Source organism: Ursus americanus, chromosome 33 (assembly GCF_024610735.1).
Source record: "Ursus americanus isolate L20-20 chromosome 33, mUrsAme1.1.p, whole genome shotgun sequence".
Classification (NCBI taxonomy): Eukaryota; Metazoa; Chordata; class Mammalia; order Carnivora; family Ursidae; genus Ursus; species Ursus americanus.
Window position 1 is genome coordinate 19564851 of NC_142159.1, and position 27792 is coordinate 19592642.

General features: G+C 61.8%; 4 protein-coding genes across 12 annotated transcripts in view; all 4 read right to left on the bottom strand.

The window, feature by feature from the left end:
* The window catches only part of FBLIM1 (filamin binding LIM protein 1), a 44237-nt gene extending 41942 nt beyond the window's left edge, over positions 1-2295 (bottom strand). For 3 of the 5 annotated variants that reach the window (XR_015722824.1, XM_087858689.1, XM_045774699.2), the window contains exon 1: positions 39-135. The gene's annotated coding sequence lies outside the window, so the exon portion shown is untranslated. Of the gene's footprint in view, positions 1-38; positions 136-2184 lie in introns of those variants that run through there. The other 2 variants (XM_087858690.1, XM_087858691.1) reach the window with 2 other exon arrangements.
* An 8299-nt stretch (positions 2296-10594) lies between these two features.
* TMEM82 (transmembrane protein 82) lies at positions 10595-14506 on the bottom strand. Of its 3 annotated transcripts, none has more exons than XM_045774710.2 (6): positions 14355-14506; positions 14181-14253; positions 13858-14032; positions 12797-13211; positions 11326-11513; positions 10595-11035 (listed from the first exon to the last, which is right to left on the bottom strand). In XM_045774710.2, the coding sequence occupies exons 1-6, from the start codon at positions 14440-14442 to the stop codon at positions 10940-10942; spliced, it is 1035 nt and encodes a 344-aa protein (XP_045630666.1). In that variant the 5' UTR covers positions 14443-14506; the 3' UTR covers positions 10595-10939. The 3 variants fall into 3 exon arrangements, with proteins under 3 accessions (XP_045630666.1, XP_045630665.1, XP_045630664.1); XM_045774709.2 differs by having other exon boundaries at positions 12797-13370; XM_045774708.2 differs by having other exon boundaries at positions 12797-13275; positions 14355-14505.
* Positions 14507-15303: 797 nt separating this feature from the next.
* Positions 15304-19380, bottom strand: SLC25A34 (solute carrier family 25 member 34). The gene is made up of 5 exons (XM_045774680.2): positions 18795-19380; positions 18166-18231; positions 17913-18065; positions 17399-17533; positions 15304-16765 (listed from the first exon to the last, which is right to left on the bottom strand). Exons 1-5 carry the CDS (start codon positions 19212-19214, stop codon positions 16583-16585), a joined length of 957 nt encoding a protein of 318 aa, XP_045630636.2. The 5' UTR covers positions 19215-19380; the 3' UTR covers positions 15304-16582.
* Positions 19381-20921: 1541 nt separating this feature from the next.
* PLEKHM2 (pleckstrin homology and RUN domain containing M2) overlaps positions 20922-27792 on the bottom strand; it is a 37362-nt gene continuing 30491 nt past the window's right edge. For all 3 annotated transcript variants that reach the window (XM_087858494.1, XM_045774678.2, XM_087858495.1), the window contains 12 exons: positions 26759-27601; positions 26392-26461; positions 26205-26295; positions 25855-25919; positions 25360-25448; positions 24628-24760; positions 24195-24385; positions 23718-23783; positions 22915-23074; positions 22403-22582; positions 22185-22301; positions 20922-21931 (listed from right to left, as the gene is read on the bottom strand). In XM_087858494.1, coding sequence (XP_087714620.1) covers positions 21797-21931; positions 22185-22301; positions 22403-22582; positions 22915-23074; positions 23718-23783; positions 24195-24385; positions 24628-24760; positions 25360-25448; positions 25855-25919; positions 26205-26295; positions 26392-26461; positions 26759-27601 — 2140 coding nt within the window. In that variant the 3' untranslated portion in view covers positions 20922-21796. The remainder of the gene's footprint in view (positions 21932-22184; positions 22302-22402; positions 22583-22914; positions 23075-23717; positions 23784-24194; positions 24386-24627; positions 24761-25359; positions 25449-25854; positions 25920-26204; positions 26296-26391; positions 26462-26758; positions 27602-27792) is intronic.

The window sequence follows — 27792 nt, forward strand, 5'->3', positions numbered from 1 at the left end:
CTGCCCCCCCCCAGCCCCGCGCCCAGCACCCCGCTTACCTGCGTCGCCCGCGCCCCCACCGGCTCCGGTCCGACGCCCGAGCGAGCAGAGCCGGGAGCGGCGCGGCGCCTCCCGCCCCCTCCGCCCTCCCCGCCCCCTCGGCTCCCTCCGCCCCGCCGCCCCGGCCGCCTTACCATAAAAGGTGAAGCTTAGGGGGAGGGGGCCCGGGATTCCCGCCGGCGGAAGCGGCCCCTACCTGCCCCCCCACCTGCCCGGCCGCGCCCCGCGCCGCCCCCGCCGCCCGCCCTTTGTTCCCTCGACCACTCCTCCCTTCCTCTGGGCCTGGGCCTGGGGTGGGAGGCCTCCCCCGCTGCCCACCCCCGAGGCCTTTGTGCGCCCTGCCTGGTGCTTCCTCTCCTCCTTCCCTGGGTCACCTGGGTTGGTGGCCCCACCTGCCCTGTTGGGTGTGTGTTGGGGGGCGGCCCCCTTACACCTGAGTTTGGCCTGAGATCTGCCAGCGTCCTAGGAGTCAGGTGGACCTGGGTTCCATGGCCGTTCACTAACCCAGTGACCCTGGGCAGTCACTCTGCCTCCTGGAGTCTCAGTGTCTTATCTGTAAAATGGGGGTAAAGGCTGCTTACCGCTGGGGGTCAGTCTGAGGATAAAAGGTGGTATTGACAGTGAGAAGGGCGCTGGCCGTCAGAAGTCAACACATGCTGGGCTTGGGACTTTCATAGGGGGTGACCCCGGGGGGGAGGTCTCAGATGCTCAGCGGAGTAGGTCATCTCAGTTTTCCTTTCTGAGCGGCCATCACTGCCTGTGTGGACCCTTAAACCCTCTGCGGTGGGGTCCCAGTGTCTGGGGGGGGGGGCTGCGGAGGGCACAGGCCCCTCCAGGAAGCCTTGTCCGAAGGGCCCAGCAGACAGTCAGGTCACCTGGTTTGCCACCCTGGTTCCAGTCTCCGACTCCCTCCCGCCTCCTGCACTCCCCGGACCCAAGCCAGGGTAGAGGGGGAGGAGGAAGCAGAGCCTGGGCCCTGGGACAGGAGACTGAGCCGAGCAGGGATGGGCCGCCTGAGTCCCTGGAGGCTTCGGGAACATTGCTGGGAAAAGGAATCTGGGTCTGATTCAGAGGCAAACAGATTGTTCTTTTGATTAAAGCCACAGTGGCTGAGGCCAGAGGAGTGCTGGACCCAGCGCCATCTGTGGGGAGGCCAGGCGGGGTCTAGCTCTCCCCTGGGGCCCAAGCTCCAGTCACCCTGGCCAGGATGGCTCTGGGGCTGCTCCTGAGGGGCTCCCACTCATGGGGGTCGTGAGGGCGGCAGCTGGGTACCCTGTAGCATTCCCCCACTCCTCCTCCTCCTTCTCATCCCAGCCTCTCTCAATTCTTCACCCACTTGTGAGCCTCTCGCCACTCCACAAACAACATGATAACAGTAGCCCCCAGGGTAGAGGCTCCTGTGGCAGGTGCCTGACCTACAGACCTCTCTACCGAATCTCCGGGACAGCCCCGTATGGCAGGGCTGGTCATTTCTGCTTCACAGTTGAGGAAACTGAGGCCCAGAGAGGTGCAAGGCCACACGAGGGGCAAGGGGTGGAGCCGGATTCAAACCCAGACCAGCGGGTGCCCCCTGGGTGCACACACTGCTCTGCGGCTCCTGTTCCCGACCCCCCCCCCCCCCGTACCTGCCACCCACAGGGATGTGGGAGCTGAGGCTTGTAGAGCACCCGTGGCTGAGCAGACTCAGACTCCAGGCTGCTGGGGCCCTTGACCAGGCTCATCCCCAGCCGGCAGTGCTGCCTGGAGGGGACTGCCCCGCCCCCAGCCCCGGAGCTTCTCCCAGGAGGAAGGAGGGGGCTGCTGACTGCCAGGGGTGGGAAGGAATTTAAGGAGAAGGCGCGATCCAGGGGTTTGCAGATACTCTGGGCCCTAGAACCCCCTTTTCAAGTGCTTTGTGACCCAGAAGCTTATTTAAAACAGATAAACATGGAGCTGCCCTCCCTCACCTTCACGATGTCCCCTGAGCCGCCTCACTGCACCCGCAGATGGGACAATGAGATACCAAAGGGTTGATCTGCGGCCTCGTCCAAAGTCACATGGACTCCATCGAGGGCCCAGGCCTCCACACATCTGCTTGGGGCTAAGACTGGCTGCGGAAGGGGGAAGGTCGAAGGGATATGTGGGGGTCCAGCTGCCACCACTTACCTGCTGTCCAGCACCCCTGGCCGCCTGTTCCACCTGCGTGGCTGCTCCTGGGTGGAGAGGAGCGTCCTGGCGAAGGCGGTCCCGCAGCTGCCCCAGTGGGTGGTGTCCGTGTCACCTTGGCAGGTGCCAAGCTTCCTGTAACGGAAACCCAGGAAGTATACTGGACGGGAACACATGCCCTTTGTTTGCAGCTCAGAGAGCCCCTGCTCCCTCCCCCTGTCCTGTGAGCCTTGGACCAGCTCTCTTCCAAGCAGTTGAACAATCTTTTATTAGGGCTGAGACCCCGGGTGGCAGGGAATGGGTGGGAGAGAGGTTTGGGGGACAGAACCGAGCAGTGCGGACGTTTGCTGCTGCCCAGTCTGCGGGGAGCATGACGCCTGCTGCCCACAGAAGAGGGCTTGGATCCAGCAAACATTGGTTGGGCACCTACTGTGTGCTAAAACGAGTCAAGGAGCCTAAGGGAATCATGTCAGACACAATCCCTCCTTGTCCCCGCAGAACTTACGGAGAGCTGGGGGAGATCAACACGTAGCATGAATTACCACAATAGTTACCGCGATATGATGATGACCGTAATATAATGTGTGCCATGAAGGAATGAATAAGGGGCTGACACAGAATAAGGGGTGCTAGTGAGAGTAGGAATGGCCTCCCTGGGGGGCCGGTGTCACTTAAGCTGAGACGATGAGGAGCCAGCCATGAGAAGAACAGGCGAGGACATCCAGGACCAGGGAGGCCGTAAGGAATACATGGGCTTTGAGCTCGGATTTCGGCTTAACTCCCGGCATTCTGGTGCTGGCTATGACCTTGGACAAGCTCTTTCCCTCTCTGAGGCTCTGTTTCCTCACCTGTAACATAAGGGAGGGGCGCCCAGCTGGCTCAGTGGCTGGAGCATGCCGTGCTTGACCTCGGGGTCATGGGTTCGAGCCCCACATTGGGTGTAGGGATTACTTAAAAATATAAAATTTCAAAAAAAAAAAATAGGGGAGCTGGATCAGATACCCTCCCCTGGGAACATGAATGCCTCCCTTTGCAGAACTGTTGGGGACAAAGGCACTGAGAGGGCACCCCAGGGCCTGGCCCATGGTCAGTGCCCACCAGCGGTAGTGCTGGCTGTTCTCATGTCACCCTCGCCTGGCCTCCAGAGCCCTCTGTTCACACAGTGCATACGCCGTGCAACTAGACCTGGGAACAGGGACAAGTTTCCCGGAGCCACAGCCCCCACTGGCCCAGAGACCTTGAGGAAGGGAAGCACCTGCCTGCTCAGTGGCCCTTCCCCTTGACCGGCTCCGTGTGGGCCAGATCAGAGCAGAGCCGGCAGCCCCAGCCTTGGGTGGGGCGGGGAGCAGGGCGCGGACTTACAGCTGCATGAAGTTGTACGTCCGGGGCGGGGCGGGGGTTCCACTTGGCAAACAGCCCCAGAAGCCTCCCTGGGCCTCCCAGTCCTGCCTCTGCCCCTGCTCCTTCCTCCATCCTCTGCTCTGCCTGCTGGGAGTTAGATCAGCTCAACACTTACTCCCTGAGCACCCACTGTGTGTAGGGTCGGGGGCAGGAGGGGGAGCAGTTCCGAGAAGCGGGAGCTCCCCCACACTGCAGCGGGGAAGGTGGCGGGCCAAGCACAGACAGGAGTAAAATCAGGATCTGTGAGTGAGTCCAGCGCTGCCCCTTGTCAGTCGCTTACCTTGGGCAAATCAGTTTCCTCTTGTCACCTGGGCTTCACCGTGAGGATCTGACGGGTGATTGTGGATAAATATGCCTGGTGCTTCTCAGGTGTTCAGAGACGAGTTCCCTTGCTCTCCCTGGCAGGCAGAGGACGAGGTCTAGGGAGATGACAGCGAGATGAACGAAGTCCTGAAGGTAAGGCAGAGACTTGGTTCCACTGGAGAATCCAACGGACATCATGGCTCCTTTCAGCCAGCCTCACTTCCCCGGACTCTGGTCACAGCAATCGATTTCGGTTTGAGGAAACCCACCCCCACTGTCAGTGCCTGGCTGGAACTACTTAAAAAGAGGCAGCATTTCTCCAGGCTGCCAGAATGCAAGCTACGAGCACTTGGACCAACACAGAGGACAGGGGAGCAAAGATGATAAAGGAGGAGAGATAGCTGATCTCATCACTTAGGCTGCTGGATTCAGCCATGCCTGAAGTCTTCCCTCTGGACCTCTGCATTCTCTTTTTTTCTTGCCTTGTCTTCAACAGGTTAAAATTGTGTTTCTATTGCTTAAAGCAGAGTCATGGTGAAGACTGGTGAGACCCCATGGGTCTGGATCACCTCCTCTTCCTGGCAAGCTCTGCACCCCTGTCACCACTTTTGAGAAGCCTGTCCTGATTCCTGCAGGCAGGCTTAGGAGTCATGTCCATCCCCTGGATACATCCCAAGGCTGCTGGGTTGTACCATATGCTTTCTGTGCATATGGAGCAAGGCTGTGTCTCATTCCTTTCTGGGTCTCCAGCACCCAGCATGATGCTTGGCGCATAGTAGGGACTCAGTAATTTCTGCAAAGTGTGCAAGCTGGCGTTGGAGGTCTTACATAGCTGCCTATGCAGACCACGTTGAAGTGGTGATTGGTAGTGAGCTCTAAAGGGCCTGGGCTTTGGAGTCAGACCTACTTGAATTTGGATCTTGGCTCTCCCACGTATTAGCTCTGTGACCTTGAGCAAGTCATGTGATCTCTCTGTATCTTGGGTCTTCTCCTCAGGAGACAGAGAAAATGGTCAACTCCTCCCAGGTTGCTCTGAAGGCTGGGGGCAGGTAATGCAAGAAAAATCCATAGCACAGGGCTGTAATTTGTCAGTAGAGAGAGTTGCCATAGTCACAGCTCTTTGAAAGTGAAATGCAAACGTGCTCCTCTTTCTATACCCCAGGAACAGTGTGGTGGACAGGATGGGGGAAGTGAGGGCTCTTCATTCCATTCCTCCCCTGAGATGGGTTCCTGCTTCCGCTGCCTGAATGAATCCCTCCTTCCCCGTCCCCTGACTCAGGGGCATGGCTGAGACTCAGTTACGGTCCCTTGGCAGGCCTGGGGTGGGGGGCTGGGGAACTGGAGCCCACAGTCAGCCTCAGGGCTATGTGCCCTGCCCCTACCATGTGTTCAGTGCACTCAGCAAATGGGGAAACTGAGCACAGACGGTAACTTGCTCAAGGCCACAAGGTTAGTAAATGAACTTTATTCAGACAGGTGGCCTGGCTCCAGGCAACTTTACTGAACCGGCCAAGTATGTAGGGAAATGTTTAAAAACCAAGGGGGAGCAGACCGGGTCACATTAGAGCCACATAAATTCCCCTCCTCTCAGGCCCCAAGCCTGTGTCCACTTGGGCCGCACAGGGCTCAGCCTCCCAGACCTGGCTGTGACAACATCGTCTGGGTCTTAATCCCCTCCTGGTCCAGGGGCCTGAGCTGACACTGGGCTGGTTGGTTCCCACGGTTTGCCATTGCTTAGCAAACTGGCACGGGCTCCGGGGTGAGAGGTGGGCCATGGAGGGGACTAGAGGCTCCTTGCCCCCAGCCTTGAAGGTCAGAGCTCCTTCTCGGACAGAGAAGGGGAAATCCTGGTGTCAGTCAGGTCACTGAGGTCCCTGAGACTGTCCCAAGCCCTCGGCCGTTTGCCAAGGCTGGGCCCCTGTTCAAACACCTCACTGATCCCATCCCCCAGCTTGAGGCGCCATCCCCACCGGAGCCCCCTCCCCTTGGCTTCATCTGTCTCAGCACCCGCAGTCCCTGAGACCCTTCCTTACCCCCAGCTGGCCTCCCTACTTCTCTCTTAGCCAAGGTGGGTTTATGGTGACTGTGTAGGCCTCTTACTTGTAGGGGCCCCTGTGAGGGTTGCTGGGAGTTACAGAATGTTCTGGGAGGGGAGGCAGCCAGATCACACTCAGGAAGAATTTTCCATTAAGTGCTCCTGGCACACTGCCCAGGGAGATGTCAGAAGAAGGAACCCAAGTCTCTAGGCCTCCAGCAATTTGTTATGCTTTTCTTTATCATTCTATCACTATTCACTTTAATACAGGTTTTGTATTCTTTTTCCTAAAGGGGGCCCTTAAAATTGGACTGGCCCTGCTCTCACCCCTTCACAACACATCTCCACTCTGATGGCCAGACTATCTCGCTAGAGCAGCCTGTGATCTTCACGGGCCCCCACACAGCCCCTCTGGGGCTCCTGCTGCTTTCAGGGGCAAAATGCCAAGCCCTCCTGTGACCCTGGGTGATCTGGCCGCAGCCAGCCTCCGCGACAGCGTCTCCCACTGCTGTGACTCTCGCCCGCTCTGCTCGGCCACACGACCCTTTCTTGGGCCCCTCAGGCGGCTCAGCGCCTGGGCTTCCCCACTATTCCCTTGGTCTGGAACTCCCCTCGAATGTTCAGGATTCCATGTCAACAGCTCTTTGTCAGTGAAGCCTCCCTGAGCCCCAGACCCCATCACACACTTCATAACACCCAGCCTTCCCGCCAACCTGACCGCACCCGCAGGTGGTACTGCTCTGCCCCAGATGCCTCCCGTCTCCTTCACCGGGTTCCTCAGGCCAGAAAGCTAAGAGCCCTGGGTTCTTCTCATTCTCTCAAACCCACATCTAATTGGTCAGGAAGTCCTATGAACTCTTCACAACACATCCATACCCATCCATCCGTGCCCATCCGTCCGATCCAGCCCACCCACTTCTGGCTACCTCCATGGCGACCATCTTGGTCCAAGCCCTGGGTTAGTCCCAGGGTTATTATCATCTCACGTGGGTAATTCCAAATGCCCCTGAACTGGGTTTCTGTTTCTGCACTATTCTACAAACAGCAAGGAGGGGAATTCTTTAAAAATGTAAGTCACGTTATGTCACTCCTTTGTGCAAACTCTCTGCTGGCTATCTGTCACGACCCTCACCGTGGCCCTGAGTGATCTGGTCCCTGCCCACCTCCGCGACCTCATTCCTGCCACTCCATCCTTTCTGACGCTCCAGCCACACGAAATTGCCTCTGTTCCTACAGAACTCTCAGCTTGTTGCCACCTCAGGGCCTTTGCCCATGCTGTTCCCTCAGCCAGGATGTCCTTCCCTCAGCATCTTGCTTGGCTTGTTCCCTCAGTCCATTTGAAGAAGCCCTCCGTGGAAGACAGCTTCAGAGATGGCCCTCAAGGTTCCATGCTTCTGCCCTACCCTTGTGTAATCCCCTCTTCTTGGTGGGCGAGACTCAGAGACTTGCTTCTAACCAGTAGAACACAGCAAAAACAATGGGTGTTGCTTTTTCACGTTGGGCTACAAAAGGACTGTGACTTCTCTCCTGCTGTCTTCTTTCTCTCTCCCTCCCTGGCTTGCTCTGAGAGAAGCCAGCTTCCATGTTGTGAGCTGTCTATGGAGAGGCCCACGTGGCAAGGAACTAAGGATACCCCCAGCCAACAGCCAGAGAGGAACTGAGACTCTCGGTCCAGTAGCCCACAAGAAACCGAACCCTGCCAACAACCATGTGAGTGAGCTTGGAAGTGGATCCTACCCCCGTCAGGCAGAGATGACACCAGAGCCTTGCCCACCCCCTTGACCTGGTCTGTGAGGAGAACTTGAGCCAGACGACCCTTCCAGGCTGTGGGACCCAACCCACAGAAAAAGACCATGCGGGCGCCTGGGGGCCTCAGTCGGTTAAGCGGCTGACTTTTGATTTTGGCTCAGGTCATGATCTCAGGGTCGTGAGATGAAGCACCATGTTGGGCTCTGCGCTGGGTATGGAGCCTGCTTGAGATTCTCTCCCTCTCCCTCTCCACACTCCCTCCCACCCCACTCAAGCATACCCTCTCTCTCTCTCTCTCTCAAAAAAAGAGGGAGACAATAAATGTCTGTTGTTTTAAGCTACTAAGTTTTGGGACCGCTTATTACACAGCTGTGACTAACAAATACACTCTCCTAGCCCGCTTGCCCCAACCTGCTGCCACGCTATCCCCTTACCCAGCTTCATGTTTCTTTGCAGCACGGTTGTGACTTCTGCATCTTTTCTGGCCCAGAGCCTGGCCCCAGGCAGATGTCCAGTAATTACTTGTGAATGGGCAGACAGGGGAAGGCATGCAGGATACCCAAAGGGACAATGCCATAGCTCAGAAGAGCCAGAAGTAAGGGGCTCATGAGGGAGGAGGCTGGCTCACTCCAATCCCAGCTGCCATGGAGGTTACCACCCTTTCTTAGCAGAGACTGGGGATCCTGGTCTCCCACCTCTTCAGAAGGATGCTGGTCTGGGCCCAGGATTTGGGCTCTCATGGTTTTTGTAGGAGAATGAGTCCCAGCTGCATACCCCATTCCAGACCATGCCTTCTGGATTTCCTCTGCTTTCTGGACTTCAGTCCTGTTTTTCTTTCTTTGGATGGAGATTTGCTAAATGCCTCACTTAGAGTGATCTAATTTTTATACCCTTGTTAGACTTTTCACAAAAATAATTTTTTTAAAGATTTTATTTATTTATTTGACACAGAGAGAGACAGCCAGCGAGAGAGGGAACACAAGCAGGGGGAGTGGGAGAGGAAGAAACAGGCTACCAGCGGAGGAGCCTGATGTGGGGCTCGATCCCAGAACGCCGGGATCACACCCTGAGCCGAAGGCAGACGCTTAACGACTGCGCCACCCAGGTGCCCCCACAAAAATAATTTAATAGATAAGAAAAGAATCCTATTCCAACACATGTGGCCCAATTTTTGTTTGGAAATGGTCCCTGTGTCCATAAAAAGGAAAGGACCGCCAAATCTAATCCCCTCCCAGCCCTGTCCCCACCGGATCCCAGACTGTGTTGGGGGCCAGGAGGCCAGGGAACCTTCCAGCAAAAACATCGGGCCTGAGTCGGAACCCGGTGCCCAGTCTGGGTCTGGCAAGGGCTGGCCGTGTGCCCAGCTAACTGAGCCATTTCCTCCCAGACTGGGGCAAGTTTCCTGCCCGGAGGGAACTGAACACACTCCCAGGCAGAGGGGGGCTGGGTCCTGGATTGGGGGAAGGGGCAACCACAGGCATTTCCCCCACCTCAGCTGCTTTGGAGCTGAGAGGCCCTCCTGGGGGTAGAGCATGGACAGCAAGGGATCAGAGACTGGGCTTGAGCTGTCAGTAGGTGTCCATTTCTGGAGGAAGGAGCTGAAACCACCCAGACCAGCCTTGAGGCCAGCCTGCCCATGTCCCAGGTGTGCCCCCGGGTGGGGAGCAGAGAACCCTACACCAGACTCTGCTTCCCAAAGCAGTAGCCTTTGGGTGATCATGGTGGCCTTTGCTGAGAAGCAGGGCTTGCCAAAACCTGGAATCCTCCAAGAACCTTTTCCCCTCACCTCCTTCCTGGTGTGTCCTCTGCCAATCCCAGACAACTGAGCCTGGTAGCCTCCTGGACGCCCCCTAGCTAGGAGTCTTCTTTGTCCTGTGGGGCCCCTCCTACGAATCCCCCTCAATCCCTGCGGGCCAGGAAAACATGGCTGTGATGGAGCCTTAGGCAACTCTGCTCACAAGGTGGCTGGAACCACATTCCAGAATCTTCCAGGAATGGACATGCCATATTTTTTATGTGCACCTTTGTTGGTTTCCCTGGCCCCAGTTTTTCAATGAGAAGAGGGTAGCAAGTATCATGCAAAGCACTTGAACTTTGGGAGTCAGGCCACCTAGGCTCCCTTCCTGGCTTTGCCACTAACTAGCTCTGTGACCCTGAGCAAGTTACATAACCTCTCTGAGCTTATTTCTGAATCTGTTAAAAAGGGATAACAGTAGCTGTCTCTTGGGGCTGATGTCAGAACAAAATGAGATCATGAAAATGCTTGGCATGTGGTAAGCACCCTACACATGGCAAGTTTTCTTCTGACTGGCTCAGAGACTGGCAGCGACCCACCCAAGACCACACAGCAAGTAAGCAGAGGAGATGGTATCCAATCTTCTCCCAGATACTCTGTGGCCTCCCTGGGCTGGGCCCTGCAGGGAAGACAGGGCTGAACGAGCCTGAGATGGTAAGGACCCGCATGGTCTTAGCCTAGGATGGGAAGGGGCACGGACACCGTCCACCCACAACTGCAGGTGGGGGCTAGACCCTGAGTCCGTGCCACTGAATCCCCATCACTTCCTCAGCCACATCAGTAGTAACTCCTGAACCCCAGTGGACCCAGCCCGCATGTATTCCTGAAGCCTGCCCCCGCCAGAAGGGCTGTGTGAGGGGCGCCTGGGTGGCATAGCGGTTGGGCGTCTGCCTTCGGCTCAGGGTGTGATCCCGGCGTTATGGGATCGAGCCCCACATCGGGCTCCTCCGCTGTGGGCCTGCTTCTTCCTCTCCCACTCCCCCTGCTTGTGTTCCCTCTCTCACTGGCTGTCTCTATCTCTGTCGAATAAATAAATAAAATCTTTAAAAAAAAAAAAAAAAAGAAGGGCTGTGTGGCCCCAGAAAAGCCTCTTTCCCTCTCTGTGTGTTCATGATTCTACACACAGGTTGAGAAAAATCATCTTTATTGTTGTTCATGGAGGAGGTGAGGGAGGCCAGTAAAGGGGGGCCACTCTGAGGACGCAATTCTCCCCCATTCCGCAAGCCCCCTGGGGAAAGCAGGGTCTGAGGGGGCTGTATCCATTGTCCATCCTGAGAAAAACAGGGCTTCACCCACTGGCCCCCTTCTGAGGACCCCAAACCCTTCCTGCCAGCAGCCCCCAGCGCCCACCTCAAGCTCCAGGTGGGGGCCGGCCTGCGCCTCTGTCTGCCTCGGGGCAGTGTCCTGGTGGTCAAGGCCTCCACATGAGCCTGGGTGGGCCTCAGACAGACTCCAGTCCTTGCTAAGGCAGGTCAGGAGGGGGCTGTGTCCCGGGGCTCGGCAGGTGCTGAGGGCTGGGGCTGGGCCTGCCCTGGAGCGGACACCGAAGGCCTCTGGGATGGAAAATCCTGAGGGAAGGTGGGGAGGAAAAGATTGAGGACATCCCTCAGTTCCCCCATCCCCTGGTGGGGGACTTCAGATTACCCTCCGATTACCCAGGCCCTTCCTCCCACGTGGGACTTCTGAGGGGTCAAAGGTTAACACCAGGAGGGAGAGGGGATTTCAGCTCCTTCTGCCCCCACCCCGAGAGGTCACCCCAGCTCTTCTTAAACTTGGGGCACGCTGAAGCTCCTCGGGCTGTCTGGAGCAGGGCTCAGTGTCTGCGGTGTCTCAGTGGGGGGGGCGGGGGACTGCCCACCTGTATCTGGCAAAGGCCCAGCAGAGTGCGGGTGCCTGCCAGGCACCAGAGCTCGCCCAGCAGGGACAGGACGACTCCCAGGAGGTCCAGCCAGCTGCCCACGGTCAGCAGCAGCACAAAGAGGCCACCCATGCGCACCAGCAGAGTCTGGACATGGCTCTGCAGGTCGGGGTGCTGCCGTTGCTCCTCTGCGGGGGGCGGGCGCTTGTCACCGCCTGCCACCACACCTACTGCCCCAACCTCAGGTCCAGGCTGGGGCAGGGCCCGGACCTCCCATCTCCCTCCCCACCTTCCCCTCCCCTTGCAGCCCCCTTCCTTGCCTCCCTCCTCCCCACCCCCACTCTCTGAGCACCGGCCTCCCAGGCCTCAATGCTCACCCCAAGCTTCCCAGATGTTTGAGCTCTGCCTGCAGTGGGCGGGGGAGGGGGGCCAGCTCCAAGTGGCAGGAGTCATCCTGACTGCACCCCACATCTGATCCATCAGTAAACCCTGGGGACTCTTTCTGCTAAGTAGATCGCCCACCTGAGCCCACCTCCCCACTCCCGCTGCCCCGCCCAGTCCCAGCTCCTGGCTTCTGTTCTTGACCTTGTGGGTCAAGGGTCTACTCCATGTCTGCTCAGCAGCTAGTGACCTTCTAAGCACATCACCGAGATGAAATCTTTCCTTTGCTTGCATTCTTCCCAGGACCTTCCATTGCATGTGGGGTAAACTCCAAACTCCTTACCTTGCCTGTGAGGCCTGCCTGATAGGAACCATGCCCGCTCTCCAACCTCACCTCATCTCGGACTTGCTCCCCTCCCTACTACCCCGGAGCCATCCAGGTTTTCTTGCTGTTCATCAAGCACACCAAGCTCACTTCCACCTCAGGGCCTTTGCACCTGCTGCTCTCTGCCTGACTGCCCTTCCCTGTCTTGCCCCGGCTACCCCATCTCTCCCCTTCAGCCAGCTGGCTCTTCCTATGGCCCGCATCTGACCAGGTCACTCCCCCCGCCGAAACCCTGCAGTGGCTCCTCAGCAGATGGCCGGCCAGGCTGATGACGGCTCCCCGTCAGGCCCCCATGAAACTGGCCAGCCTCATGCCCTCCCCATTCCCTTGGGGAGATAGCCATACTCAACATTTTTCAGTTGTTTGACGGTGCCATGCCTTCTCTCACCTCTGGGCTTTGGTATGTGTGGTTCCCCCTGCCAGGACCTCCTTCTCCCCTCCCCTACCTCCCCCAGAGGGCTCCTACTTATCCTTCAAAACCCCATTCGAGCCCCGTCTCCTCAGGGCTCCCGCTGCACACCACACCCTTCCCTGAGCTGCTGCATATGGCTTCTGTCGCTAGACTGGGCGCCCCGGGATGGCAGGGGAGGGGTCTGATCGCGGTCGGTCTCCCCAGGGCCTGGCGTGACGCCGTGCCCGGGTCAGACAGCGGGATGAGTGCCGAGTGAGGCCGCCGCTGCCCAGGACCCCCGCGGTGGCCCTCACCCTGCATGTAGATGACCAGCAGGGCGTAGCAGATGACGAGCGGCGTCCAGAAGCGCACGGCGTCTGAGGCGGTCGGGAAGTCCCGGTTGACGAGCACCACGGCGGCCAGGTCCCCCACAGCGAAGGCCACGGCCAGGGCGCGGGCCAGCAGCCGGGGGAGGCGGTGCGCGCCGGCCAGCAGGCCCAGGCAGAGCCCGCAGTAGTGCTGGCTGCTGTGCAGCTCGTAGAGCTGGCAGACGTGGCGGCAGACGCGCCTGGCCCCCGCGCGCAGCAGGGTGGCCAGCCAGACGCCCAGCAGCAGGTTCAGGGTGCGGTGAGGGGCGCCCTCCTGCAGGAAGCTCAGGCCGCAGGTCAGTCCGCAGCCCAGCGAGTACTGGCTCAGCAGGTACAGCCGCAGCCTCTCCCTGTCCGAGCCCTGCGCGGGGAGGGCGCAGAAGAGGGGCCGTGGTGGTGGTGGGGGCTCGGCACGGGCCGGGGGGCTGTGAAGGCGCGCAGACCACTCTGTAGGAGGCTGGAGCCGGAAGGACCCTCGGGAACCATTCCCGAAGAAGGACTGCTGCCTCCAGGTCAAGCCCTACCGGGACCACGTCTTTTCACTTATTTCCATCACGATTGTTACTGTGGCTGAAGGTTGGTGGCTCGGAGCCTTGCAGACCTGGCTTCAAAGCCTGACTCTATGTCTTGCTGGTTGACCTGGGACAAGCCGCTCACCCTCCCTGAGCCTGAGTCTCCCCACGTGGGAAACGGAGAGCACAGCAGAGCTTCACCCCCTGTGATATGTGGCGCGGCGCCTGGCACGTGGGGAGCTCCGTAGCCGGGAGCTGCCACCGCTCTCTTCGTGGCCTGCGGCTCAGGCCACTGCAGGCCACTGCAGGCCACTGCGAGCGAGCGAGCGGGACTGTGCTCCCAATCCCAGGAGGCAAGCTACACTTTCCAGTCTCAGACTCACGGAAAGGGGCAGTGAGGAGACAGAGTGCTCCAGGGGGGCCCAGCTCCCCGTGTTCCAGGGTGAAAGCCAGGGCCGGGGCTGGGCAGTGACTCACCACCTCTGGAAGCCTTACCTTGCCCAGGGAGAGCAGGGTGGAGACGGCCCGGAGGGAGAACTCCAGCACCACCAGGGCGGCCACGCGCGCCCCCAGGACGGTCAGGATCAGGGTCAGCCCGGCCAGGTGCACCGTCTCCAGCGGGGCCCACTGGGCCTGCAGCCGCTGCTTCTCCAGCCGCCGCTCGGGGCTGCTGTGGGGCAGAGCGGGCGTGGGCAGGCCCAGGCAGCGGCCGTGCCCCCAACCGCGCTCTGGGGAGGGGGTCTCTTCCCTGCAGTCCTCCCCACGCCAGCTGGAGTGGGCTCAGGGCCCGGGCCGGGAGGGGCCGGGCGGGCACTCACTTGGCACAGTTCACAAAGAAGTAGGCCTTCAGGAGGCTGCTCAGGACCGAGACGCCACTGGCCCCGATGAGGCCTGAGGGGCAGGGGGGAGGGCAAGCCAGTTGGGCAGGGTGGGAGGTGGTGGGAGAGCACGTGGGGGGTCCACCCCCGAGCTGCCCGAGGGGCGGGGCTCACCTTGAAGGACAGAGTCGAGGAGGCCGGAGCCCCACTGGAGGGAGGGGAGGCTGGAGAGCCAGGAGGGAAGGGATGGCAGGGAGAACATGGCCGCCGAGATCGGCCCCAGCCTCCGGCCAGGTCTGCACCACAGAGACCAACGTCATGGGGCAAAGGTGTCCGTGGAGGGAGGGGAGGGAGGGGAGGGGCAGGGAGGGGTCAGAAGCCGGGTGGGGGGGGTGTTGGGGGAGGGGAGGGGTCAGAAGCGGGGCTGGGGGGTGGGGCGGGGAGGGGTCAGAAGTGGGGGAGAGGGAAGGAGGGGAGGAAGAGAGGGGAGGGGCAGGAAGGGGAGGCAGGGGCCTTGCACTTTTAGGGCCACAGGGTTATGGGGCCTTGGGAGCCAACCGCTGCTCAGGGGCTCCACATCTGGCCAGCATGACACGGGGGGCATCTCCAGCACTGGTCTCTGCCCTCTGTCCCCGCTCAAGTGGTGTGCCCACTTTTTCACCTTCCTCCAGGGCTTGCCCCACAAGGCCTTCCTGAAGCCCCAAGCCTCTCTGTTGCCCCTGCCCCCAGCCTTCCGTGTGGGCTCTGCCCCCTCAGCCCCAGGGCTGGAAGGGGACGTCTATGTCCCCACAGCCTGAGGCTCAGCCTCCTCAGCCTGAGGTCTGGAAGGTGGTCTGTCCCCCCACAGCCTGAGGTCTGGAGGCAGGGCATCTATCCTCCCACAGCCTGAGGTTGAGAGAAAGTTCTGGGCCCTCCTCTCCCTCAGCCACAGGGCAGCCCTCCTTGACGGTCCTCCCTGTGTCCACTAGGTGGCAGGCCTCAGTAGGGCTGGAAACAGTGGGGTGTGACTGGCCTGTCCCAAAACTTTTGGATCCTCCTTTCCCAGGACTAAGGAGAGAGAGCCAAGGGTGGGGGTGCAGGGCTGGGGGAGACTGAAGCTGCTAGCAGAAGGGAGTCGTTGAAGTAAACAAAATAGAAAACTTTATTGGTTTGGAGTGTGTGCTAGGGGGACCCGTGGAACAGCGGACATGGTGTGTGGCAGGGTTCAGGCTGTTTGACCTGGGCCAGTCCTGTCCCTTCCAGGGACTCGGTGTCCGTCTCTGAAGCACAAAGGTCAGCGCGGGCCTTAGGAACATACTCACTGGGGGGAGTGTGGCGGCAGCTTGGGCAAAGGGCCTGGGGTGAGGACACCTGGCTCTGCGACTCACCTAAGCAAGTGGGCCTCAGCCTCCTTATCTGAAGAATGGGCATCGCAAGAGCTCCCTTTCAGAATTGTCATGAGGATTTGTGCAAATGCCCACAGTGCCAGGCATCTAGGAGGCCCTCGGGAAAAGCTCTCAGTGGATGTCGTGGGCCGAATTATGTCTCCCCCTCCCCCACATTCATATACTGAAGCTCTAACCCCCAGCCTGTGACCGTACTTGGAGGCGAGGTCTCTAAAGAGGTAATTAAGTTACAACGAGGACATTAGGGTGGGCGCTAATCCAACATGACTAGTGTCCCTGTAAGAAGAGATTCAAACACAGACACAGAAGGAAGACTGTGTGAGGACCCAGGGCTGCCAAGGAGAGAGGCCTCGGAGAAACCGACCGTGCTGACACCTTGAGCTTGGACTTCCAGCCTCTGCTGCTTGAACCCCCGGTCTGGGTGCTTCTTACGGCAGCCTGAGCTCACTGATGTGACAGGACGGCCTCCCGGTGCGTCCTGGGGCCTGTGTGCAGCGACACTCAGGGGCCCTCCAGCCCCCGTGGTCCTGGCTCTCGGCAGGGGCACCAGTCTGCGCTGGGCGGAGCTAAGTTCCATTCCCGGCTCCGCCCCCTCAGAGCAGTCCGGCTTTGGTCAAAGAGCATCGCCTTGCTCAGCCTGGGCTTCCTCTTGGTAAGAGAGGATTTCCCTGTGTCGTCCTGTCCGCGGACTCAGCAGGCTGATGCACGTGAGTGACCCAGCGTGTGGTGACCCCGGAGCGGTTATTATAGTCACGGGTAAGGCTCTGGGATGAGGTAACCCAGGCAGAGAGGGAAGAGAATTGCCGGGGGAACAGAGTGGCTGGTGATCCAGAGCGGAGGTCGGGGCCCTGAGTGGGCCATGCGTCTGGGTTGACCAGAGCTGTCCACACTCTCCTCGGACGTGTGGCAGGGTCTGGGCCTGTGGCCTGCTCTGAGATGGCCATTCGCCGCCGGAGCGGGCTGTTGCTTCCTGCCAGGTCCCGGGCTGCGTCAGGATACCCGGCTGAGGGATGCCGCCTAGGTGCCCTGGTGCTGGCCCCGCGTGGCCAGTTTCCGGAGCTCATCCCAGAAGAGCATGCTGAGGATGGTGTGGGGGCCCAGGCGCAGGTAGGCCGGGCCCAGCCCCTTGTAGAGCGCCAGGGGGCCCTCCTGCCGCCAGATCTTCACCAGGCAGTCGGCAAGGCCACCATACATCAGGCCCTGGGGACAGACACAGGGCGGATGTCACTGCAGGGGTCATGGGGCCCTGGCTGGCACAGCCGGTGGGGGGTGTCTGTGTGTAGGGGCTTCTGTGGCCATCAGTACAGAGGCTCTCCCCAGGCTGGCAACTTACAGAAGGGTGGCCCTTGAGGCTGTGAAATTTAAGAAGAGACCTCTTCCTCCAGGCAGCCACAGCCCCATGCCCGGGGCCGAGCTCTGGCTAGTGGCACAGGAGTGGATTTCGTCCCCAGCTCGGTCTTTAGAGGGCACCTTTGTTGAGCACACCCTGCACCAGTGTATGTGATGGCTGTGCGTGTCTGCCAGGCTGTGGGTCAGGCTCCTGCACTTAGCAGCTGGGTGACGTCAGGTGCGTCCCTAGATCTCCCCGACCTTCCGTTTCCCCATCAGGAAAATGAAGGTGGTTGTGAGGATAGACTGAAATCCAGATGTGAGCATGCTTCGCCTATGCCCGGGACATGGGTGCTCAGCGAACAAGCCGAATCAACGTGCTTGCAATGTGTTTGCAGGTCTGCCCGTCTCTGGTGTGTGTGTGTGTGTGTGTGTGTGTGTGTGTGTGTGTGTGTGCGCACGCACTCCAGCTCCCCGCATCCCCCTGCGCCGTCCCCTGCTCACTCTGCCAGTTCCGTCCACGGGCTGATTGTAGAGCCGCGTGCTGACCACGTCGAAGGGGGTCATGACTGCAGCCACGGCCACGCTGCTGATCATGCCTCCAGCCAAAGCGACCAGCCAGCTGTCTTCCGGGAGCCACTATGGGGATGGGACAGGCTCTGACCCCTGCAGCTGTCCTCCCCCTACTCACACAGTGCCCACCCTACCCTCCCAGCGCTTGGGGCTGGAAGAGCTGGGGGAAAGTGAGCAGACCAGGCCCCTCCAGCCATTCCCCCAGCCCGGCTCCTTCACAGCGTCAGGGCTCGCTGCCGGCCCCCACCCCTGCCGGGCGCGAGGGCAGAGCCGGGGTCCTCAGCTTTCTTCAGGGGCCCTGTCCGTCCCTTCCCCCTGGGCTTCTCGAGGTGGGGGTCCAGCTGGAGATGTTAGGGTGTGATGAGGGCCCGGACAGGGAGAAAGGAGGCAGATGACGCGACTTTGTCGTGTCTGCGGGTGGGCACAGGCGTCCCTGGCTCCTCACCTGTTGCTCCTGCACCCAGGCCTTGGCAGAGGCAAAGGTGGCCAGCTGCGCGGCTGAGCCGACCATGACTCTGGGCACAGCCCCGCCCACGCCCCGCCATAGCCCCGCCAGGCCCTGCTGCCGCCAGATGGTCTCCAAGGCACCCAGAACATTCTGTGGGGAGAAGGCACTGGGTCACTGCGCAGCCCCTGCCAGCCCAGGAGCCCATCCAGCCCACCCAGTCCAGGCGGCTCTGGGGAGTGACGGTTCCTACCTGGTGATGGTGCTGGTGCCCCACGGCCATTGCGGCCACCGTCTGGGCCTGCAGTTGTGTTTTGACCTGTGAGAGCAGATGTGACAGAGGGACTGGACGAGCTGTGCCCCGACATCCAGACCCCAAGGGCCCACACCCACAGCTTAGGGGGCGAGGGGAATAGCGTTGGGGGGGAGGCTCTGAAGTCGGCCTGGGTCTGCATCTCAGTGTGACCTGGGGCAAGTCACTTGACCTTCTCCTGGTCTGTCTGCTCCCGCTGGACAAGCTGTTCTGAGGACTCAGTGGGATCACGGCTATTCAGCGTCCAGCCTAGGACGCGGGGGCTTTGCTTATTCTTAACTTGCTGGGCCACACAGGAAGACGAGTGACCATGCTGGGTTTGAGCCAGCACCTGTCCTGCCACCCTCTGCCCCCTCCTCTGGCTCTGGCCGAGGGGAGAAGGGACTCCAGGAGCAAGACTCTGGTGCTGCGGGCCCAGGGGCAGATTTCAGTCCGGGGCGGGGATGTCCCGGGCACGGCCCCACCCAGCCCGCCCCACCCCACCCGGTACCAGAGCCACCCTGGGAGGCTCCGGAGCCCCTGAGGGAGCGGGGTCACGGGGTGGAGAAGGATGGAGACAAGGCACTCACCAAGTAAGCGGGGCTCCCCACGAAGGCTCCCAGTGCCCCAGCCACGGCGCCCGCAACCAGGGTGCCACCAGGCAGCTGGGTGAGGCCAGCCTGGCCCGCCAGGCTGTAGCAGTAGAAGCGGACGCCATTCATGAGGCCCTGGTAAAGGAGGCCGGCAGCCAGCCCCTTCTGCAGGCCATACAGCCCGTCTGCACGGACCACGGCTGCTACCGAGGCCAAAAAGCCCCTGTAGGGCCGTCGGTAGGTGCCGCGGGCCTGCAGCTCCCCTTGCAGCTGCAGCCTCGTCTTCACCACCTCTAGGGGGTTGGTGAAGACGCAGGCCAGGCAACAGGCCGAGGCGCCCAGCACCAGGTCCACAGCTGGGGCAACCGTCTCCATGGCCTCTGTTCCTGAGGCCGGCAGTGCCCGGGTCAGAGACATGGGCACAGGCCCCGGGGTGGTGGTGCTTATGCTGTCTGCACCCCTGCACGGCCACAGGGCTGGGGATCAAGGGGGTCTGGGCCCATGTCTGGAGGGCAGAGGTCCCAGTCGGGTAGGCGGGTGGACCCTGGTCTATCTCGGGAGTCCACCTGCTCCGCTTGGCTACTGGGGCCGGAGGAGCCTGGGACACGCCCCCGCTGGCTCGGGCCAATCCCAGCTGTCTCTGATCTCCACACCTCCCAGCGGGGTGTGCCTGGACCCTGGGATCTGGGGAAAAGGTCACCTGGAGCAAGACGGAGATTGGGGGCGGGGAGAAGGTGCCAGTCAGCTGAGACACCTCCTCCTGCTTGTCTTCCTGCCCTCCCTCTGGTCCTGGGGCAAAGGGCTGGTGGCCCTGGGGCAAAGGGCTTGGTGGCCCTGGCCCCACCTCTGGTCTAGCCAGTCCTGCTGCAGCTCAGAGCCCTGGGCACAGGGGCAACTGCCTGGGGAGGCTCCTGAAACCGTGTGCCCAGGCTACGCAGCAACTGTCCACAACCACCCTGTATTGTCTTTGCTGCTCCCCTTTCCCGGGCTCAGTCTTCCAGTCTGGCTCCCAGGGTCTACAGTCCCACTGTCAGGGAGAGCAGAGGTGGCAAGGGGCTTCTCGGGTCCCGTGGAACTGATTTTGAATCCCAGGCTCTGCTGTCTGTCCCGTGTGACCGTGGGCAATCACTTCCTCTCTCCTAGCTTCAGTCTATTTGTGAAATGGGGATATCAGGACCTCCCTCAGAGGTTTTTCGGAGGACTAGAGATGTGTGAAGAACATTCCTAACGCAGGGCTTCACCCAGGACAAGATGGCCCACGTCCCTACCCCCACCCCCCACTTCTGGCTCCTTTCTCCCCGTCCCTGCCTCTCATGACTTCAGGGCCTTTGAGCCATGTGTCTCAAGGAGTGGCCTGTGGCTTCGGTCACTCACCCCGTGTGGACTTGCCCCTGTCCTGCCCCCTTCTGGTGGGAGCCCCTTCTGGGCTGTAGGTTTCTGGAGGAGAGGCCCAAGTGTGGAAATGGCCCTTTGTCAGAAGGGACCTCACAGCACCACCCTGCCCACCTTGGCCTCTGTCCCCAGGGCATCTCTCTCCTGCCACCCAAGTCCTAGTCAGAACCAGAGGCAGAGCCACCCTGCCTGGAACCCACCTCTATCGCGTCCACGCCCACCCTTCCCAGCGCCCACCCGTTTCCTCCCAGGTGTGAGGGCCTGGAGGTGTGGGGTGCTGGAGCACCTCAGAGCACCCTCCCCTCCCCCTCCAGAGCCTGGTAAGCTTGGCAGCACCCTCTGGCCAGCCCCCAGGGCAGCAGCTCAACACGAGGTCTAGGGACAGCTTGGACTCTTTTGGGTTTATCCCAAATGGCTGGCCCTCGCCCCCACAGCTGGGGAGGCTGGCCGTGGAGTGCCCTGCCCTGGCTGTGGAGACAGGCCCTGGGACTAGAGGGGTGGCTTCCCCTCCCCTGCCCCTGTAGGAAGTAGGAGGGAGAGCAAAGGTCAGGCCAAGAAACCCTCAGGTCCTGAGCTCCAGAGAGCAGCAAGGGGGCAGTGGGTGATCGGGTGCCCCGTGTCAGCACACGGCAGCTGATGGAAGAGAACCAGGGAATGAATGGCCAAGGGGCTTTAGGGGGGGCTGGTGATCCCCCACCTCCAACCTGGTCACAAAGGGCCAGTGACGAAGACTTGGCAATATAACATGTCTATTTTATTTAAAAAAACAAAACCCAGACCATCTGACCCCTTCCCCCAGAGGGCCCGGCTCCAGCCAAGCAAGGGACGGTCAGGAGGCACGCTCCAAGATGCCAGGCTGGCGGGGCTCTGCTCCTCTCCAAGCCCTCCTCCCTCCCCTTTGCTCCTGGCAGAAGGAGGCGGCCTGCCTCCTGCGTCCTCCTGGGTCCACCAGGCACCGGGCACTGTGGTTTGGGGACAGGCAGGGGCCGTGGACATGCAGGGCCTCCGGGCAGCCAGGGAGGGGCCGCCCAGCCCCGGGCCCCGACCCCGGCCCGCAGCTGTGGGCCCTCGCAAGGCAGACAGCAGTGTGCCTGGGGATGGAGTTAGTGAGGAGGGAACATGCACGGAGGCCCTAGTGCCCAGCTTCCCCACACCGCCCGCTGAGTGCTCAAAAGTGAACAAGGATGGCGGGCCAAGGCCCGGACCCCTGACCCGGGAGGGGAAGAGGGGACTCCTGCCCTCTCCGTCCTTCTGCTCCCCTCAGAGCTGGTATTACTCTCATCGCCCTCCTGAAAAGATGCATATGCATCTGCCAATGCCACGCATGCGTGCCTACGCAGAGCCCATAGGGCTCAGACCCTCTGCCCAGCGCTCTCCAGTCATCACTGGCCGGGCGTGCTGCCCGAGAGCGCGGAGCACCCGTTCTGGATCCCTGGGAGGGGAGAGACCCTGTCTCGAGCCCCGGTCGGTGCTTCTGTCCCCCAGGCGGGAGTGGGCTATGGAACACGGGTGGAAGCCCGGCCCCGAGTGGCACGATGATGGAGCGAGGACACCGGGTGCTGCTCGGCAGGCCTCTCTCGGCCCCCCGGCTGCCAGCCGGCTCCGCCTCAGCACCAGGGGTCCCGGGAGGCTCTGCCGCGGCAGAGGCTGTCACTCCGCTGCCAGGCGCTGTGGATGAGGCTGAGGGCGTCCTCGAACTTCTTGTTGGAGGCTTCCTGGATGGCCTTGCGGGGTAGGTCCACCTGGGTGGGGGTACGGAGGGCAGCTGTGAGGGCTGCGGCCGGGACCCCCGCTCTTCCGGGAGCCATGGGCACCCCGGAGTCCCCCTGCACCGTGGGACCAAGGTCAGGAGCTGCATCTCCTAGATTCGACTACCAGCTGTAGCCTCAGGTGCACGGGGGCCAGAGTCTGCCCCAGAGCTACTGGAACGGGGCTGTCCCCCGACTCCCGCCTCAGTGGCTGCACTCACTCCTCAGGCCCTGGGCGGCTGGGTACCTGGTAAATGGTTTTCCACCCGGAGCTCAGTGCAGACAGGAATCGGTCCAGTTCAGATGTGCAGCTCAGGTAGACGACCCAGGGTGGGAGGGGCTGCTGGCCGTCCTGGGAAAACTCCTGGGGAGAGCGGGTCCCCGGGTGAGCCGACGCAGTGCTCCTTCTGCAGGGCCTGCCTCCATAGCCTCTCTGCCGCCCACCCCCTCCCCGGGCCAGCTCACCAGGACACAGTACTCCTTGCCCGGTTCAGTGGAGACAGCATTGATGTCGGCCAGCTTGACTGTGCCCAGGGAGCGGAAGAAGCTGGTCTGGCAGTCCTCGTGGCACGTGAAGAGGCGGTCGTCGGTGATCACCAGGCAGCAGGGGATGCAGGGGCTGGGAGTCACCCCCTGGGGGATGACCTGAAGAGCGTTGGCAGAGGGGTGGGGGGAGGCAAGCTGGAGCTGTCTGGGCTGGCCAGCCACAGAGCTCCCCACTCCAGAACTCCTCACTCCCACGGCCAAGCCCCTCGGCCCCTCCCTCCAGAGACTGGAAAGGCTCCGGCCACCTCGAAAGTGGAGGTGGGGGACAGGGGTGAAGGTGGGAATGTCAGGCCACAGAGCTCTCGGTCTGCTCCTGGGCTGTCCCCTGGATGTCCCTGTCTTGGTCTTCAGGGGCTGCTTGCTCCCTGAGTGTGTGGGTCCGGGGAAGGGAGCAGGGATCCTGGCTGGGTCGGGAGGTGGGGAGCGCTCACCCCCTTGGACACAGCCTGGCAGAGATGCTGCATCCAGTCGGCCATGTCGGCCTCACTGTCGGCGCCCAGCTCTAGGCAGGGCCGGTCGGAGAGGATGACCTGGAAGGCGTGGGGCCGATCCGTGGTGTTGGCTCTCCGACAGCCACCGCACTGCTCCCCCCTGGGCCAGAGGAGGAGGGGTGAAAGGGCAGCAAGGAGGCAGGGGTGGCTCGAGGCACGTGGACATGGGCCTGCCTACACCCGCGGTCCCCGGGGGCGGGAGGACAGAAGGTGGTGTGGACCCCTTGGGCTCTCGGAAGAGGCTTAAAGCTGCTGGCCAAGCGCACCCCTTTCTGTGAAGATCCTTCTAGAGATCTTTGTCTGGCCAGGCAAGGGGTGAGAATGGGCTCTTGGCTCTGGCCCTCTCAGAACCAGGATACAGTCATTCACTCTCTCTCTCTGGGCCCGAGGTGGTCTCCAAGCATGTGCGTGTCCATCTTCCATCAGGTCAGGAGCTTCCCAGGGGAGCGGCCCCTTCCCCTGCCTGACCAGATCCTTTCCTGACAAGGAGTTTCTCTTGCTTCCCTGACAGGAAGCCGCCCCTCCTCCCCTTGCTTGGGGCTTCACAGACCCCCAGGTTTCAGTCAGGGCTGCTGGACCGGATGGGGCTAAGAGGGGTGGGCTGAACTGACGGACAAGAGGGCATGCCAGCTCAAGCCAGGGAGGGCAGGAGCCCTGGGCCGCAGGCTCAGCCACAGTCCCCACCTTCCGGTGCTAGGGCCAGGCCCCATACCTGCCCAGCCCCCCATTGCCAGGGCACTCACCCCATGTTCACCGACAGCAGGGGGGTGACATCAGTGCGGTCGGGATACTGGTAGAGGATCCCGTTGCTGCAGGGGCACAACACAGGGGTGAGGCCTGTCCCGGGAACTGGCGGCCAGGAGGAGCCCAGATCCCAGGGACCCCCCGCAAGCTGGGGCCTGAAGCCCCAGAGGCCAAGGGGCCTATCTTCTGTGAAACGGAGGGTGAAGAAGGAACCAGAGGCACAGGAGGGCACACTACCCCCTCAGCAGACCTGGGACACTGAGACACTTGGCAGCAGCCCAGCCCAGATCGACACCTGATGCCCCAGGATTCCTTGGGCCCCGAAGATGGCTTTACACAGAAGCTCTAATATCCCGAGATAGATGGACTCTAAAACCCTTGTGGGGGTGGAAGGGGGCCCCCTCGGGCTTCTCTCTCTGTGGCTGGCCCAAAGAGCTCCAGGCCGGGCCTGAGGCCGGAGCTGCGGGAGCTCCCACCTGAGTACCACGAAGCAGGTCTTCCAGTGCTCTTTGCCCAAGTAGGAGGTGCCCGCCTTGTAATGCAGCACGCCTTCTTTGGTGATGGCGCCCTCGGGGGGTGAGCAGTGGCAGGGCATGGGACCCAGGGACTCATCCATGGGGTCCTCCCAGTGGACAAGCCCGTAGAAGCGCACAACGACAGCAGTGGCCTGGGAGGGGCAGCAGACAGAGCAGTGAGGTCCGGGCCGGCTCACCGACGGCCCGGCACCAGGAACGGCCACAGAGAAGCAAGGACATATCCCAGGGGGCCGGGGGGACCGGACCCAGGGGCAAGAGAGCCCTTTCGGGATGGGGGACACCGAAGTGCTACAGACCTCTATTTGCACCGCCTGACCTCACCCTGACGCCACAGCTGGCCTCTCAGGGATGACCCCCCCCCACCAGCACTGACCTCGCACTTAGACTCCTGAGCCACAAACTTGGCCAGCGCCAGCTTCTCCATGGTGGCGTCAGTCAGGACGCTGGGGTAAGGTGGTTCCCGGCAGCCTTTGATCATGGCGGACTTCAAAGAGGCCAAGAAGAACCTGCACAGGGCGTGGGGTGTGCCGTCAGAGGCCGGGGTGGGGGCACCTCTCCACTGGACGGGACCCTGGCCCGGAGGGGGTCACCGGCACTTCGGGGAGGGAGCCAGCCGGAACCAGAGCTCAGGGCGGCAGGTGGGGCATGACGCGCACCAGTCCCCTGGCATCGCATGGTGACCTGGGGAAGGCCGAGCCATTCCCGGTGACCCGGGGCCTGGGGTCTGCCGGGGAGGGCAGACCAGATACGGCGGTGCAGAGGGGACCCGAGTCAGCATACTGACACCATCCTATTCCGAGTCATTTCTGCATGCACTCTGTGGCCCCGTGGCCTGGTGGCGGGGCGTGTGTTTCTTCCCTGTTAGTAACTCATGCCAGCCCCCTTCCTCTCTGGCGGCCACCTGGGGTCTCAGGTCCCCCCCCCCTCCCAGCTGACGACAGAGTCCGACAGTGTGCTTGTACACCCCCCACAGGTTCCAGAGGGAACACATCTGTTCGCCACTTCTTCGAATCCTACTGTTCCCCGTCCTCCCCCAAGGCTGGGGAGTCCAGGACCGCTCTCCAGTCCTATGCAAACGGGGAGGTGTCAGGGGCGTGTCACTCACTCAGCCAGGGCCACGTCGGCCGTGTCCAGCAGGAACTGCTTCCTGCGGTTGGTGCACACCAGCTTCACCGTCTGCTGGTCCAGGCCCACCTGCCAGAAACAACACCTTCACATGCGCACGGGGCTTGGCGGCTGCCTGGAGGAAGAGGCAGCCGTGGCCGTGGCCATGGCCAGACTGAGGGCTGGCTGGGGCAGGAAGAAGCACGCCCCGGAGTCGCCACAAGGTAAAGCCCCAGAGGCTGGGGACCCTGGCATGAGTTCGGGAGGGATGGTCAGAAATCTGGTGGACGAAGAGACGTCAGAAACTTGGTTCTTGTCCCCAGCATCACGTGTGGAAGGTGCTCTGAGAGAGAAGCTGATGCCCAACCCCGGGGTGGGGGGGCAACGGGGGGGGGGGAGGCAGGGACACGCATCGCTCTGCAGCCTCGCTCGGCAGCTCTGGCGGCCCGCAGAGCCCTGTCCTACGGTGTATGCCACCTGCCGAGCCTGCACTCACCGACACATAGTCAAGTTCGTTGTAAGAAACGGCCTCTTCCACCAGGTATGGCTTCTCCGCGGCCCCTGAGAGAGGAGACCCCAATGCCTATGACTCATAGGGGCCTCTCTTCCCTCCCCCTGCCCCATTTTCTAAGACCCGGCCTCTCTCTGAGGGAGGCCCCGTCCTTGCCCCGCGATCGGACACGGTGGAGGGGAATGACACGGGGGGCTCGTGGCTCCTGGGGTGCTGGGACGGCCGGTGGCACAGCCGGGCAGCGTTTTGGTCGCCGCACGCCCGGCGGCCAAGAGCCGGGGGTGGGGGCGCGGGGAAAGGGAGGGCGGCGAGCCCGTGCTGGGGGCGGCAGGCACCTTTCCGGAGCAGGTAGACGTAGCAGTCGGTGAGCAGCACGTACAGCAGCTGCAGGTTGCCCTCCATGTGCCCGGTACTCATCCGGATCATCTGAGGGGCCGCACGGAGGAGGGTCAGGCACCCCGGCCCCGCCCACCCCTGCCGGCCGCACGCTTTCCTGCTCGCCCTGGAGTTCCTGGGACTGACCTTGAACAGCTGCTCTTCGTTTTCTCGAAACACATGGATCATCAGCAGGAGTAAGTGATTGTTGTCTACTCTGTGAGAGGGACAAGCGTGGGGGGTGTCGGGCGAGGGCAGGGGCGGAGGGGACACAGGCTCACAGCGGCCAAGCAGGCACCCAGAGGGAGCCCAGCCGTCCTGGCTCCCCGATGGGGAGCCAAAGTGAGGTGACGGGGGGGGGGGGGGGGGGGGGGGAGACTTACACCCTCTCCCGCCTCCCAGCCCAGGCCAGTCCTTTCAGGAGCCGCACTTCCTTCATTTGGAGGACAGACTGTCCCCAGCTTTGGAGGGCCGGAGCGGCTCTGAGGCCAGCCGCACGGGGGGCCCGGCTCACCTGAACTCTGCCGAGTGGGTCATCTCGGACGGGCTCCCCTGCCCCTCATCCACCCCAGAGTCCTCCGCGCTGCTCAGACACGGGCTGGGCGGGTCTCGCTTGAGCTGGCAAAGAGTCTCGTGGGTCCCGGGCTCTGGTTCGGGCACAGGCCCCTCCCCAACCGGGGGCAACTCAGTGTCCGGCTCCTGGGTCCCCGGCTCCTGGGCCTTCCTGGGGGCGTCCTTTAGGGCCCCAGGCGTCTGTCCCTCTCTTCCTCCTCCTCCCTCTTCTTGGCCAGCAGTCGCAGGGCTACCAGGAACATGCAGCGGTTGGCCAGGCCCTGCAGGGTCATGGTTGCTGCCACCTGATGTAAGAGTGCTTGGACTCTCGACGGTAAAGCGGTAGAAGTCCATTGGGGCTGGAAGCCCCCCACTAAAGTCGCAAAATGGCGGCTTCTCCGGGGCTTCCCCGGGAGAGCCGGTCCGAAAGGACTGGTCTGGGGACTGGACGTGGGAGCACCAGGTGCTGGGATCCAGCTGCCCGTTGAGCTGGTCAATGACCTTACTCAGGGGCTGCCCCAAGCGCTCCATGGAGGTGTCCTTCATCTCGGGAATAAGCAGGCCCATCTGGCCGGGCTCCGAGAGCTCGCTGCTCTCCGCTGTGCTGCTGGGCCCCTCTCCCTCCTCCTGGGGGGAAGTAAAGGTCGCGTCCGGGGAGGCCCGCCCCAGGCCTGGGCTGCTGACCAGGCTGTCACCATCCCCCCGCCGGGCACAGGTGTCCTGGGTCAAGGAGGGGTGAAGTGGACTAGCTTCCTCATCCGACCTCGTCTTCTTCTTCTTGCCAGTTTTCTTCTTCTTGGTGACCCTGGGACAGTAGTGACGGGCACAGATTTACCACCTGAGTGCTGCGGTACTGGAGAATTAGGCGGGCTGGGCCAAAAGGGGCGATCCTGCGCGCGTGACCTCTGAGGGCGGAGTTTCGGCGGTCCTGGGCAGTACTGGGGGCAAGAGCAGCTCAGGCCCTGAGGGACCCCGCTGCTGGCAGAGGCGGGGACC